We start from the raw sequence: 16,368 nt of genomic DNA, 5'->3' as shown, positions 1-16,368 counted from the left end.
AATTTCAACTGCGAGATAACTAAGTATAATAACGACTTAAACTAAACTTGTTATTATTGATGGTATCAATATTTTGGATTAGTGGTTATAATTACAATGATTAAGGGTTAAACTTCGTGTTGCTACTTATTTATATCGTTGTTCTTATTGAGTTCGAAATGAAAATAGCAGGGATAAGCTTAAACCAAAGACAAAAGCCATACGAACAACAAATTATCTTCTTTTTATGTAAAGTTCTTCTTATGTAAAGTTACAAAATAAAACGAAATTACTAGTTAATAGTACGTACAATTTACTTTTTTTCGCCGTTACAAGCGAGATATGAATTCTTTTTTCGGAGAATCTCATTTCTTTTTATTTACAAAATGTATCTGTCACAGTAGTTGGACATAGTGCGCGGTTTATACACATGAGAAACGCATAGTTAGACAGAATCAATGGGAGATAGGAGGAGAATTTAAGGGAAAAAAGTAAAAGCTTTAAAGAGAGGGAAGAGGGGAAATTGGAGTAAGGAGAAGGAATAAAAATTCTCGAATAAAAAAAGATTTCTTGATAACAAAACTTCTCGTCGATTAACGATTATCGCGTTTCCGCTTTTTTTTCGACGAATTACGATCTTTTTTTTTTTAATTAACGTTACTATACTAATTAACGTCGTGTGAATGTTCTTCGCGTTTTACAGTATAATCGCGAGCCGCAGAAAAATATCCTTAAATAGATATTATCTTTGTTTCTTCCCATTATTTTTTTTTCTCTTTTTTTTTACACTGGTGGTGCCTGCGTGTGTTGTACGCATCCGTCAACGTTTTCAGGCCAATCGCAAACATTTTCATTGGGATTAAATACCAGATTTACCGGGCAGGGCATGTGATGCTTCCTTTCGCCCTCACACATATAGTACATAGTGCAGTCGTTCTTGTCAGGATGATAAGATATGTGGTTGTCTTCTTCATCACAGCTTACCTCATTCGCTGAAACGATTTTTCGAGAATTGGTCAGTTGATCAGTTCTATGAAATTAATCGAGCTCTATAAAATTGTGACAAGATAATAAATAATAAACACTTACGATCTTTGGTGGTGTACCTCCCATTCCTCAAATGAGATTCGTAAGGCCCATCGTATTCCAATTTCACTTTATAGTCTCGCAGCTCTTTCATCATAGCTTTGATTAATGGATACTTGCCAGCTCCGCAACTTCCTCTGAAGTCATCCATATCCACCGACCAGATCATTATACCTCCAAAGCCTTCTTCTTTGAGCCATTGCATCTAATGTAATAAACACAAATTGTGAGTTAATTATATTAATCGCAATACAAATTGACGCGCGTCTCTGATATTTTCGTCGACTTTCAAAAGAAATATTGACGTTAGCGTTTCTCTTACCTTATTTATAAGGCTTCTTTCGTCATCGAATCCAACCCACTGATCTTCTCTGTACGCGAAAGGAACTTGTTGCTCACTATCCCATACTAGCGTAGTGTTCTCTTCACTGAGGAAGGTACAAATCTATACATTCATTTAGTATTTCTGTTAATGCCACGTGTTGGACAAGAGGTTAGTATACGCTGATGTGTAATACCTCGTAAGACGAGAGGAATCCGGCTTCGTTGGTGAAATTGCCAGCTATTCCACCTCCTGAGGCTGGTGCTCCGATGTCGAATTTCTCTTTGTCCACTAATGTGAAGGATCTGCCATAAGTTGGCATACCGATCATTAATTTCTCCTTTGGAGCACCTTGTTTCACCCATTCCCTTGCACTGTAATCCTATAGTTTTTTCATATACATATGAGATATTGAAAGATGTACATTTTGTGGTGCTGATCATTCACAGTGCCGAGTTATAGGATTTAATTGAGTATTTAAAATAGTATTTTCTTACAGAATTAGAATATTCGTTAAGAAAGAACATTACTTGTCAATTACATGAAAGAGTGGAACCATACTTAATAAAAATGTAGGAGAAAGTAATTTTCAATACGTACCACTGTCAACTTTTTCTGGTAACTGGTAGCACTTTCCAAAGGATACAAAGGACTATTGTGACCGACTTGTCTCTCCCACTGGCCGTGAAAATCGTACGTCATCACGTTAATGAAGTCCAGATACTTAGATATTTCTGGTACATCGTAGCTGAAATTAACGAACTAGTTCAAAGGAAGATAATTTAGCTGCATTTCGAAGCCATACGCTCGATAGTAGCCACACGTTGTGAGATTGAAATTTGTTTTTGTTAAAGATAATTAATTAATTATTAAGGAAACTCAATAACTGCAATTTACCCTGCGGCAATAGCCTCAAAACTAGCTGGTACCGCGGCTGATAAGATTAATTTTGGTTGTCCAGAACTATTTGCTTCACCCTCGAATGCCAGTCGAAGTTCCTTCAAAAGATTCACATAGGCTGCTCGGTCGTCACTACCCCTAATGTAATAAATAAAAAGAAGAATATAAAACGAAGGAACGAGGGAACATCGAACGCGAAGAAATCATTTTTCGAAATTTACCGTGGATATTCCCAATCAACGTCTAGGCCATCAAATTTGTATTCTCTGAGAAATTCGATGGCTTCATAAACGAATTGATTCATACGGAAAGTATTACTGGTCAGTTCTTTGAACGGGGTTGACCCGAAAGCCCAACCACCGATCGCCAATAATATCTGAAAAATCATTAAGACGATCGATATATACCATGGTCTGCTTGATACGTATCAAAATACGTGTCAAACGTATCAATACCGATCAATATGTATGAAAAATAGGATCCAACCTTAATGTCAGGATTCTTATTTCGCAGAGCGATCAATCTTTCGTACATCTCCGTGTCCTTCTCGCTTTCTTCTGCAAGCAAGTAATTTTTCAAGGTTGCGAACGAATAGACTATATGCGTGCAGAGAGTTGGATCGATATCTTCCGGTACAAATTTTCCAGCTCCAGGTCTTCTGTGCGACCAATTTGTTAGGTAGCACATTGATTGGGCTGCCCTTTCTACGAACAATGATTAAATAATTTATAATGCGTTAACGCAAACCAAAAAATTCGAGGAGAAAAGTTTACCATTGGTAGGAGGATTAACGACGAGTTGCGTTGTCGATTTTTGAAGTTTCTTCGCCTTGTTGATAACATCCGAGACCAATATCTTGTAAGGTTCTGGCTTTTTCAAGATGCTTTCAGATATAGTGCTGGCCACGGCGCTCCAATCGACGTCCTTGGCACTTGGACCTCTTGATATTCCGAGCAATTCCTCCCTCATCGCTCCGATTAAGGGGTACTTGACATTTCCACCGCAAACTGTGCCGTTGAAGTCATCCATATCAACCGTCCACACCATGGCACCGCCGTAACCTTTGCTCTTCAGCCAGTCCATTTTGCCTCGAATAGATTTCTCGTCGTCGAAACCCACCCACTGCTCGTTCTGCACCAAGTATGGTACTTTCATCTCGTCGTCCCAGATATAAGCTGCACCGTTTTGTAACATCTCGCAGATCTATAGAAAATAGAAAAAAGGTGTACTTATCGTTTGTACGAAAGAAAAATTGCTCTTCTTTCTTCTACAAATTCTCATTTAAAAAAGTTAATCAAACTTCAAAACCATTCAAACATCTCTATACTGTGACTCATTAAACACATACTTGAATACTTACTCTGGAAAATTTTTGTAAACGCGTAGATATTGTATTAAACTTTTTGAAATGTTTTGTGTAACATATTCATAAAGAGTTTCTATAAGCGTTCAAATAGTTTCGCGAGCCACTGTATCTACATTTACATTTTTCCTTAAAACCACCGTTTTAACTATCCCTTTGAATCACACAACCCAGTAATCACCATTCCCACTTATTATTAGAATCAAACAGACAGCTAAATTGCTTACCCTTTAACTACCTTCAACCGGGAATAAAGCGATAATAAATTTCTAACCGCAAGAAACGGGGAAAGCATCTAATCGATCGATTATCTAAGGACCTCGCGAGTTAAAAAAAGTTTGATTTAAATTTACGATCCACGCAAGTTTCAATGAGTAAAATGGCACTTTGGGTGAAGCAAGAGTCACGTTCAGAAGCAAGAGATCGCAGGTACCTCGTAATAGGCAAGAAAGCCGGATTCCTTGGTGTATTCGCCAGCCTTGCCACCGCCACTGGCAGGTGCATGAACACGGAAATTGGAGACGTTCGAGAGAGTGAAAGATCGGCCATAGGTCGGCATGCCGATGATCAGTTTCTCTTTAGGGGCACCCAAACGGACCCACATGGAGGCCGCGTTATCCACACTAAGCTGTTTCTGCCATTCGGAATCTAACGAAGAAGCGTACAAAGGTGCGTTGTGACCCGTCTCTCGCTCCCATTTCCCGTGGAAATCGTATGCCATCAGGTTGATGAAGTCTAGGTAGCTAAGTAGATATAATGATTTTTATCAACCCATTGACAATGGAATTAATCGTCAAAACGACGAATTTTATATTTCTTCTTTTTACAATTGAAGATAGCTCCATTTTGCAATAATTTGTGTAACAATATAAAAACCTATGGTCTATAAGTTTTCTTGTTTTATTTTATTATCAGATTTTATATATTTATCCTTCTATTGAATGAAGCGTAAAGCTAAGAAATTTTAATTTCGTTACGTCGATTTACCTAGCAACTGCTGGTACATCGTATCCACTTTTCACATTGTCAGGACCAACCGGTACAGCAGCTGTTAAAAGAAGTCTCGGCATTTTCTTCTCCTGAGCTTCAGCTTCGAACGCTTCCCGAAGCTCTGTAGATGTAAATAAATGAAATAGTATAATTAGATAATTTGTGTGGAGTTTTACAATGTAGAAGTAGATTTTGTAAGTGGATTATCTGTGAGCATATAGCACGCGTAATGAGAATCCAATTAGCATTAATTCTGTATTTACCTTTCAACAGAAGAACGTAGTTCTTCTTGTCGTCTCCTCCTTTCGGATATTCCCAGTCGATGTCGAGGCCATCGAAATTTCGATCACGCAGATACGAAATGGCACTGTATATGAAGGTTTGCCTTGCGTACCTCGTCGAGGACATGTCTTTGAATTTCTGAGTGCCGAACGACCATCCACCTGATTAAAATTATAAACGATGACACTTTCATAAATCTTCATATGCAGAAATTTAAAAAAACACTATTCAATGTTTTGATCAATTTGTTAATAAATAAATAGGTATACATTTTCTTCCTGACATATTTGAATCCATCCATCTTCGAGGAAGATATATTCCCAAAGATACTCACCAATCGCAAGTAAAATTTTCAAAGAGGGACTAGCCTTCTTTAAATTCACGATTCGTTCGTATAGTCCAGTTTTTCCATCTTTCGTTTCGTCGTTCGACTCGAAGCTGGTCAGCTTGTTCTTCTTCAACCAACCGAAGGCGAATATGATGTGCGTACACAAGTCCGGTTGTATGTCTTCGGGTAAAAATTTCCCAATTTTCGTCCGGTATTGAGACCAGTTTGTATAGTAACATACAAGCTGTACAAATTAAAACTACATTACGACTCCTTCGTTGCTTTTCGTCTCTCATTTATTTCCTTGAGAAAGTAAATAACGAGGAAATAACAAGTGGATATTTCTGATATTACGAAGATCAAAACATAAGTTTTTACGTTAAAGAATTCGTAAAGAAGAAAATTATTATAAATTAAATTTTACTGTAAATTGTATCATAAATTACACCATATTTTGTACTATTTTTTTTTTCAAAGAATTCGTTTCTTGGAATACAAGTAACAAAGTTGCCGAAGCGTAAATGTAGGTTTTTTAAATTACTAATTACATGACACCGAGATAGTTAAATAGTTTCAGCAAATTGCACGAATCAGTACAGAATTCTTTATACCATTGTATATGTGACAATAATTATCATACCTACCTTGTAGTCCTCCGGTTTACCAGTCTGAATTTCATTCTTCTTGTTCTTATTATTGATACGATTTCGCGTGACCTTGAATCTGTTCACGCTTGCTGAGACTTCCTGATCGCTCGAGATCGATGGGGCGGCGGTTGCCGGTCTGCGAAATCTTTTTCTTGTACCTGTTTCACGCATTATTTTTATACTAACGCGTTGCAAATTGATTTTTCTTGTTGAAATAAAGAAATAGATAGGTAAGATATTGGCACTGCATGTTCAACTCTATTTGTTCTATTTACTTGATATTTATTCTGGAAATATTATAAAAATTATTCAAAAGAATTCATTATTGCAAAAGGCGAAGAACTTTCGAAACATCAATCACAAAGGCAATGAATAATACAATAAAGACAAAAAATAATCAACATAAAAAATATATTGATCATTAATACAAAGGTACATACTGTTAAATTAGTGTAAATTGCAAATTCTTGCAAATTTAGCGTAAAAAACGTATTTAACATAGATACATACGTTTATGCAAATGCTCTTAGAAGAGAAGTTACGTTTGCCCGAGAAAGTTTTTCGAAATATTAGTAGCAGTTTACATAACTTTGATCATTTGAGAATATGTGGGCCATTCTTATATAATGACTCATGTTTGTAATGAAGAAACGAAAATGGAGATTAGCGCCTTTCGCTCATTCTACATAGTGCTTTGCTTCCGCAACCTTGTCTTTTGAAAAATAAAAATGGTTGTAGAAATAATTTAAACCGAATGATGAAATATACGTTACATATGCTTTTACGATGAAATAATGTAAAATTGACGATTCGTTCAAACCGATATCACATATTTATACATTGACCAGAAAAATATTTGTCTATAGTTGAAATATATAGAATAGAAGTTTCACTTTTAGAACGTCCACTTTTAGAACGTTAAAGAATTTGAAAGAAATATTTCTTGAATGAAACTAAATATAAACTTAAAAATTTGTAGATTTTCAGGTATAGTGAATCGAACGATTGATCGTATGTACTCGAATTTCAAACAAAATTATCTTGACAGGGAAACGAATTAACAAGAATAGGAAGACTGAAATTATTGATCGAATTATTTATCGCACTTCTCTGGTCAAGTTGAATTAAAAATGTAAAATCTGAACAGGTCCAAAACTGAAGAAAAAGTCGGCACATAGCAGACTAAATTACGGCTACTTTTCGAGCACCATCCGTTAATTTATATACCGGTAACGCATTCATATCACATAATACATACGTAAGAGGTGGCTTGGCACGCGATTAATTTTTTAAGACGCTATGTTTGCAAAAATAAACTCTGAAAGCGAGTTAATGTCACAATTATTAAATGATAATTAACTGTTTCCTACGTAAGAAACGATATTTTACCATTTATCGATCCACAGGGATTTATCAATCGAAAACTCGCTGTACTAACTAAATTAAAAGTAAAATAAGCTATCAGTAAATGTAATGAGTAATTAATAATTATTTATCTCGAACTAATTTCCTGAAAAATTTACTTTCTTCGCTTGTATCGCTCTCTTAGCAAACCGTCGTCGATATGCAGTACCAATTACCCTGATATTTCGAAACGAGAGGAAACGAACTGGTATTACGTTAAGAGAGGAAAATAAGCGAAAGATTCATATCATTGGAAAGTTGGTAAGTGATTACCTTCTGCATTGTCGAGAGTTGCGAGAAGTACGATCAAGCAGACGAGCAGCAGCCAACAACAGGTCGTTCTGCTAGTCGACACCTGAAAAGAAAGTGAACGTGTTACTGATCCGTGGAACCTGTCGCTGCTATTACGCCTAAATGTTTGACCGGGAAACAAACGCGAAATATCGAAATATTTTCATGGATCTCGATCACCAGCAGCCGATTCAGTCCGCCTCGGAGAGGCCATTTTCTTCTTTGTGCTCGTTCGGGTCGATAAACTAACAAAAATGCGGTCACCGTTGAGGAAACGTTCAGATTTATACCGCGTGTTGCTCAAACCTATCAATCACCTAACTTAAACGTCGAATTTTTTCTTTTTTTAGAAAAACGTATTAGACAGGTGGAAGTTTAGCTCGTAGATGTTTAATTAGCTTCATGTAGCGAACAAGCGTTTGATCGTGGTAAGTTATTGTCGCATTATTATTCAGCAATGTGGACGACTTTCAACGAGTGGAAAATTATTCAGTGGTACATGCACGTGTACCATACGGTGGTACACGTACTTAATAGGAGAGAATTCTTAATGCAGGGAATATTATTCACTGTTATATTTAATGATGCAGAAATTGTTAAACATGCAATAAATAACACACTTTACGAAGTGATAAAAATGGTGCTGTTATTTTGAATAATGCAACTATATAATTTACATGTGATTTTAAAGAGAACTTCGTTGAGAAATACAAAGTTAAAAGTTAAAGTTTGATTAATCTTCGGAAGAATTGAAAACATAACTTTTCATTTCTTTTACGATTAAGCAGTCTCGTTCAATACGTAATACGTATACAAAGTTGTTTCGCAGTATTATGCAACTTTTGTCGAATAACTTCACACTGTACATTTTCACACTGTACACTGATGAATAACATCGCCATAGGATGAATAGTGAATATGTGAAGTGAAATGAGAGGTATAGTGAAAATGTATTTCGTTAAAAATTACAAATATTATGAAGGGAATACGGAGAAATAGCTGGCCGTTTGATTCGTGAAATTTTTCTGGCGAATTATTCTTACATTTGGAGAAAGAAATGCGGGCTTACGATGAGATATTAGTCACGACAAACACCATTACAAAAACCAGAGAAAGTTATTTGCGGTTTCCACGATCAATTACCAAGACCTACTGAATTGAAAATTGAGAATCGTAAACTTCCCTATTTAACCGAAATGGGGTATAATAGTCTGCGTGGGAAACGTGAAGCTGTTACATTCAAGAAAGGTTTTATGGAAAGTTTCGTTTCATTATAAACAATCGTAAAATTGTAATATCGTTTATTTGTTTAAACGTTTCCTGGCGCCGTGAACAATTTCTCCTATCGAGTTTCACAAGTCATTGATAATTATGTTATCCAGACACTGAATGCTTTCTGCAATAAGAAGGCTTTATTTTAGGAATTTCATTTATATTTAGCACGAATAAAGAGCAACTAAAGAATACCGTTAATACGCTATGTATATCATTTTCTAAAGGAATGGAAACAACTTAAGAAATTAATTATCTTTTCAAATTAACATTATCATAATAATAATAATCAAGTACAGTATTAACAATTAATTTTATAAAATATCCTATTATAATATTCCAAATGTTAAATCTTAAATAAGATCGTCTGAGTAAATCCCATTAAAAATTTCTACAGAATTTATGCTATTTATTAAAAAGTATGTCTGACCTTTCCCATTTCTAAAAAAATCGATCTTTTCTCGTTTCTTCTTATTCTCAGAACAGGACGCCCACTTGTGAATTTATCGTATATTTTATAAATTTTCAATCCCTTACTTAATCAACGTATCGCGATAAAAGAATATTGCGACATACTACGCGCTCTGAAATCTTGTGAAAGCGTTTCCAATTGTAATACTGCATCTAAGTAGAGTTCTGCTTCACAGAGCGTTCCAGAGTTGTTTCGAGATAAGAGAGGAACTGGTAACTGATTAAAAATCCGATTACATTCTCCGGCGAAGAGAACTTTTTCACAATATTTTCACTCTATTGTCATTTGCGTGGCAATTAGCCGAGTCTTTATTAGGTTTGCAATTATTCCACGTTATACATTTTATGTTCATTATTCGCGTAGCTTAGCTAATTAGCACAATGCGCGTAGATTAAAGAACACAACTAGAAACGGATGCTTTCAAAACCACTTTGTATGTACATTTGCAGACAAGTGCTTTTGTTTCCCTCTTATTTCCACTTTATTCCCGATGCAAGGATCGTAGACTAGTTCCATTGCGTAGAAAAATTTATATCTATTATTAAAAAACAAATAAATGGTTTTAACATCATATTCTTAACGAATAACCGAATGCCTCGACTTTGTATTTTATAGTAACGGAAATTCCTTTTTCACACGATCCATGTTACTTATGAGGATGACCTGCTACGAAAAAAATTACAGAAAACGAAGCTATTAAGAAAATGTTGCAGTCGGAAGCGGAGCAAAAGAGGCGATAGCCAAAATATTAATTACTCTAAATTACATCGAAATACATAGCGTAACTTCGGCGTGAAATTTTGTGGTATTTCTTTTTATTATAAAATCCTTTTTGTAGAATATACGAAGATCTTTGCGAGTGACTCCTTAGTCGCGTACATAAAAATTTGCACAATTATCCATAGTCTAGCAACAACAAAATATTTTCTTCGTCTATGTAACACTTTTGAACAGCGCTGTAACATTAATGCGAATATGTATTTTGTTTAGGTCGTAGTAGCGAGTTAATTAGCGAAGAAAAAGAAAAGAAAAGAGAAGAAAAAGGAGTCGGTTCGTCAGTGTCGCAGTTGGCTGACCAGCTAAGATCGACCATCCGTGAAAATTTCACTGGCGTTACAGATTTTCGAAAGCCAAGAGCCAACGTCGTATCGCTAACTGTCGCGAGGTAACGTTCGATCGTCGATTCTCCACGATCAGAGAAATCGATTCTCAAGATCGCCTATTAAGGGGAGAACGTAATTATTTCGTCGATTATACAGTTTGCCGATATCGGCCGCAGTACGCGCCATTCTCCCTTTTTCTTTTGTCTTCTTCGCCGCCGCTATTTTCTTCTCTTCCCTCATCGTGTTACATAAATCCTGTTATTTTACGAAATTTCGTAGCTTTATCGTGAAACATATTGAAACACAGCACATATTAAAGATTATCTTAACTCGTAGCCATTATGTCCCTACTTTTTCTTTTTTTAAGAGACTTTATGAACGCACAATATACATAAGCGATTATTATTTATTTTTAACATTTCACTATTTATCAAAGAAATATATTATCTATTACCATTCATCAACGCACATATTTTATTTGAAATTTCAATAAATTCAAGGAAAAAGTGCAATTTCTTTATTCTTTATCTTCTGCTTGCATCGACTTTTGGCATTTTTATATCTTACTCTTCTCTTCTGTATATATCTTAACCTTTCAACACCTTTCGTTTAATTAATCATTAAAAATAAATTCCATGTTTTAGTACGAACACGAATAATGTTTAAGTGATACGAACATCGCTCGTTGTACGATATTTTTCTCTTATATTTACTCACAGATCGTTAACAACATTATGTGAGTACAGTTGATATGTGACACCCCGTATATGATGGAGAAGCAAGGCACAAAACATTTCTGTACAATCTAAAGTGAAATCAGAGCGCACATGTTCAGATGCCGAATAAGTTGCCAATAAAGATTCAAAAGTAAATCCATTAAATTTTCGGTTAATCAAATTTTAACAGTAGAAACGACGCGACGCTCAGCCATAATGTAATAAGTGTGTCATATTTCTCGATACTGTTCGAACGTGACCGAGCACAAGTGAAACGACACGGAAATGAGCGAACAGCCCAGCGAATGTAATTAGCGAGGCGGGAAGGAAAGGGACGAGAGCCATAAAAAGCGATTTTTCTCTTCGATCAATTCGTTTGTCGATGCGTGAAAAATTGCGGTAGCCGCGTAAAGCCGCGTTCGTGAAGTCTCATTCTACTGTAGCCTCACATTCTACAGTAGCGTCTCATTCTACTTACGCCTGAAGAATAAACACTCTTTATAATAGAGTTTATTGTGTAGATATTTTTTATTACAAGTTATATTAGATTTTATATTATTAGGAAACGTTATTCTTCCTATAAATTTTACAAATCATTAATTATAATTTTGTGTAAAGAAGAAGATTTGAAATATCGTATTTAATATTTTCTAACAATTTCACATCAAATATTAGTTATGTCAAAATCAAATGACAAATTCAATTAAGCTCGTTTGAACCAATCGAAGTTAATAATTGGCACAAGAATTACTGTAAAAATTTTAGTCAATACAAATAATTTGAAATTTCTTCATCAGGATGCCTGTTATTTACTTCGCTTGAAGTATTACTATATTTTACTATATTTTATATGTCTAGTAGTATGTTTACTCGTATTTCAGACAAACAGCCTATTGCAAAGGAGATTGTTCATATATCCATCACATATACATTCTACATAAATATTATTTATTATATATAAATTTCTACTTTTGTTCGTTCTTATTGGTCAAGTCACTTGACTTTGAACAAGTTGAAATTTCCAACTAGCAGTTTCATATTAGTGAAATGGTTTCGAGATCCTTGAACTGGATACGGGGCACTCGCTGTCGAACGATTTGACTAATCTAAACGAGCCTTAAGGTTACTATACCTGGAAGTTAGAACCGACTAAAGCTAGTAGTCTAATGGGAAGAAAAAAACGTTTTCTTGTCGGGAGAAAAGTAGCATAAAGTACCGTGAGAGACCGCGTTTAACTTTCTTCTTCGCCATATTCCCCATTCTCAGTCGCGTTTACCCTTTTCACCTCCTTTCTCGCTCCCGTTTCGTTTCGTTCCGTTTCATGGAAACGCCGCCAACGATTACCCGCGAAACCGCGATGCGAAAAATAGCTACGTTGTCCAGTTTAACACTGTAATCATATATCTGGATGAATTATAGGCGAAGTTTTGTTTTTCTCCTTCTTCTGTTCGTTATTTCTTTATTTTAACGAAATGACGGATGAAATTCCTAACGAAAAGAGTTATTGAAAATTGTTAAATAATTTTGCCAAGGTTTATCAGAATAATAGAATAAATACTACGTGGAAGTGATCTACGTAAACCGAAGACACGAAGAGATCTCCACGATTTGAGAAACACTGGCGCGTCATATTATTATAAATTCTTCGATTTCGAATAATAAAAATAATTAAAAATTGAAATATCACTTTAATGCAACGTTTAAATTCCGTACGATCACGGGCAATTATTTTATGTAATATTTTAACTATTGTAATTTAGTGGTTCAAATTTTACAGATACAGGAATATAAAAGGATTTATTTAATTATAAAATTCAGTAGAGACACGGAAAATTGTAAGGACGCCATTTAACTTGCATGGTACCGCGTTATGAACAGACTCGATGAAATATTTCTTCCAAGATGAAGAGAGGCAACCTGTATCGTAAACGATCACTTGGATAATGGAATGTCGAGACAAGAACGTGTTCGAATAATAGGGAAATAACCGAATAACGAGATTTCAGATTACAGGCTGTGCTTCATTGAAAGTAAAGTTCTCATCTCTATTAACACTGCTTCCGTGGATTGGTCAGGGAAGTTTCACATTCCTTATTTGTGTCCAGAGGACACAGCTTATTGTAATGCCATCGTCAAATTATTACACGGTAAATATAAAGCAATTTGTGAAATTGATGTGATGCTTCGATTGACGTTCGAACGGTTCTCAACACATAGAAACGTAAACTAAAACCATCACGTCCAGTTCTTCGCTTGGAATATAGCGTTCACCCCATCGAATCATGTTTGCGCGATATTTCTCAGGTTTTGTAATTTTTATTTATTTAATTTTCAATTAATAGATCGTCTAATATAACGTTTAATAAATAAACGATAGCACAATTTATTCTATAATTTCTTCCTTTTCCTTTAATTCCAATTTAAATATCTTCATAAGTGTTTCTTGTAATTGTGGATGTTCAAGCATATCGAACCAAAATTACGAGTCCACCTTAGTATGGCTATTTCTTCTTGTCTTGGCACATCATTCGCTTCATTAATTAACAAATTGTTGTCGTTGCTACGCTTTTGTAGCCAATATATTCCATCTAAACACGTATCTTCGTAACGAGTATCCTCATAAATGCTTGCCTTGTGCGACACATATTTAATCTAACGAACATGATCATCCAAGCAACTTCGTAGGTTTGTTCCTTTACGATCTTCGAATTAATTAAAGTTTTATGAAAGCTCGGCAACGATCATTCCTATTGGACATGGAATCGTTTAGATTGAAACCTAATAGAACGTTCGTCTGAAACGAATGAACTTAATTGCATGACATATTATCTATTAGTTTTCTTCATTTAACTGTTACGAGAGCTCAGCCACTAGTTGAATGTAGCTAATCTTTTCTTTCTCTTCTCTTCTCTTCTCTTCTCTTCTCTTCTCTTCTCTTCTCTTCTCTTCTCTTCTCTTCTCTTCTCTTCTCTTCTCTTCTCTTCTCTTCTCTTCTCTTCTCTTCTCTTCTCTTCTCTTCTCTTCTCTTCTCTTCTCTTCTCTTCTCTTCTCTTCTCTTCTCTTCTCTTCTCTTCTCTTCTCTTCTCTTCTCTTCTCTTCTCTTCTCTTCTCTTCTCTTCTCTTCTCTTCTCTTCTCTTCTCTTCTCTTCTCTTCTCTTCTCTTCTCTTCTCTTCTCTTCTCTTCTCTTCTCTTCTCTTCTCTTCTCTTCTCTTCTCTTCTCTTCTCTTCTCTTCTCTTCTCTTCTCTTCTCTTCTCTTCTCTTCTCTTCTCTTCTCTTCTCTTCTCTTCTCTTCTCTTCTCTTCTCTTCTCTTCTCTTCTCTTCTCTTCTCTTCTCTTCTCTTCTCTTCTCTTCTCTTCTCTTCTCTTCTCTTCTCTTCTCTTCTATTGGCTTGGCAACTAAGTGATTGCGGATTTTGCAATACTGCCTAATGACAAAATCCGCAATCACTTAGTTGCCAACCTAATAATTACTACGCAGGCGTGCAGCAGGAAGAGATAAAAATGTGATAAATAGAAGTTGATGCATTTATTTAAAAATTTAAATACGGATACAAGTTTATGTTTCTATGAACGTAACTAAAGAATTCATGTACATCTTTGCAATTTATTAGGCGTGCATTGTTATTCATAAATGCATGAAGATACAGAGTCATTGTAATACTCTTAGTGTTTTCAGATAAAGTAGGGTTATTTGGCAAACTTATTCGGACAAAGTAATTTTGAATGGCTTAGGTAAAAATAGTAGTCATTTCTGGGGAATTTATTAGGTTGGCAATACCACCTAGTGACAAAATCCCTAGTGGCAATCCCTTATAGAAATTAAATGGATATTTTCTTTCTGTGAGAGTTATTTATTTGTTTTATTACGAACAAGTTGACTCATCTTTTGTATGTAAGCGAAATGCCACAATTTAGACAATTAACGTTAATTTAATAATTCTCTAAATATCTAATTCGTATTGAAGAACGTTGTAGTTTAAAAGAAGAGAACTGTTTTAGTTTAAAAGAAGATACAGAGTCGCCGAAGAAATGCTGCTGGTCTATTGGTTTGCTAACTTTGGCAAATTGTTGATAACACATGGTGTACTCTACATTGTACACTTATTTTATTTTCGAATATATCTGTGCTTAATAAAATTATTTCGTCCAATTAAAATTTATTCAGGCGAAGCATGTTTATCGCTGTATTACTATGGCATTTTTATTCAACAGACCCTTGTCATCCAATAAAAATTTATCCAAATGAAGAATAGTGTTCAGGTGAATTAATTCCATTTTTTGATTCCATTCGGTAAGATACAGATTTACATAAATATTCATAGTTCGCTGATTTATCATGGAAATTTTCGAAGATACCTCATGGCGTGCGACATTGTATAATAAGGTCGCTTATTCGTGAAAGCTTTTAACACCACGAAGGTCGATGTTCCCCGTAATTAATGCGACCGGCATACATACGGCAACTTGATCTTGCAACATGTTACAAATGAATCATCATTTCGTGTACATACGGCTCGTCCAACGATTTATATAACGATTTCTGTATCTCGTTTATCAACGTGGTAAATTAATTGTTATACTATATTAAACTGGGAAATGTTGATTTGCGAAATGCTTGTAAACTTTCGTAGAGGCAATTCGAGGTTCGAATAGTGTAAGAAAGAAAGCTGAGGGTTCGATTAGGAAGATGCAACAGCAAAAGATCGTAAATTAATCCTTCTAATTGGCTTTTTTCGAAATCAAAATTCGCGCCATTTGTGCATCACTAGCGCCACGTAGTGGCGAAAAGGTGCAACTAATTTCCATATCTGTCCTTGTCGCACAGTAGTGCGCTCCTTGTCTACGATCGATGCTGCCATCTATTGAATTTGGTTGGAACTGCGAGAAAGTAACAGGAATATAGAACGTGCGAGGAGGTATCTCAATTCCTGTTAAACAAGGAGCGCAATACTGTGCGAAAAGGACAGACATACGTGACGTCATAGACGAGGAAAGCTATATTGTGTGACAAGGACAGACGAGCTTATCCCTCTAATTTCAGAATTATTCGTTAATTACGCTTTTCCTTGATAAAATTCATGGACTTTCAGGATCATACGATAAAGGTAAAATCTCTGGCAAGATTCACACATCAATTTCGACCGGAATTTTCCTTTAATTAATTAGTTATCAACAATTATCGTTGTAAGTGTCGCGGCTACCGCGGCACGG

General features: G+C 35.4%; 1 protein-coding gene across 1 annotated transcript in view; it reads right to left on the bottom strand.

The window, feature by feature from the left end:
• Positions 1-593: 593 nt before the first annotated feature.
• Positions 594-16,368, bottom strand: part of LOC100740191 (probable chitinase 10) — a 30,582-nt gene continuing 14,807 nt past the window's right edge. Inside the window, exons 2-16 of the mRNA XM_003492582.4 lie at positions 7,575-7,656; positions 5,895-6,055; positions 5,257-5,494; positions 4,904-5,083; positions 4,638-4,761; positions 4,084-4,393; positions 3,061-3,490; positions 2,774-2,991; positions 2,509-2,663; positions 2,285-2,425; positions 1,988-2,135; positions 1,584-1,769; positions 1,388-1,510; positions 1,069-1,270; positions 594-971 (exon numbers count right to left, since the gene is read on the bottom strand). Coding sequence (XP_003492630.1) covers positions 763-971; positions 1,069-1,270; positions 1,388-1,510; positions 1,584-1,769; positions 1,988-2,135; positions 2,285-2,425; positions 2,509-2,663; positions 2,774-2,991; positions 3,061-3,490; positions 4,084-4,393; positions 4,638-4,761; positions 4,904-5,083; positions 5,257-5,494; positions 5,895-6,055; positions 7,575-7,656 — 2,907 coding nt within the window. The 3' untranslated portion in view covers positions 594-762. The remainder of the gene's footprint in view (positions 972-1,068; positions 1,271-1,387; positions 1,511-1,583; positions 1,770-1,987; positions 2,136-2,284; positions 2,426-2,508; positions 2,664-2,773; positions 2,992-3,060; positions 3,491-4,083; positions 4,394-4,637; positions 4,762-4,903; positions 5,084-5,256; positions 5,495-5,894; positions 6,056-7,574; positions 7,657-16,368) is intronic.

The sequence above is a fragment of the Bombus impatiens genome, unplaced genomic scaffold, assembly GCF_000188095.3.
Source record: "Bombus impatiens unplaced genomic scaffold, BIMP_2.2 scf_0765, whole genome shotgun sequence".
NCBI lineage: Eukaryota > Metazoa > Arthropoda > Insecta > Hymenoptera > Apidae > Bombus > Bombus impatiens.
Note: the sequence above shows the minus strand (reverse complement) of the source record. Positions and strands in the feature narration are given on the sequence as shown.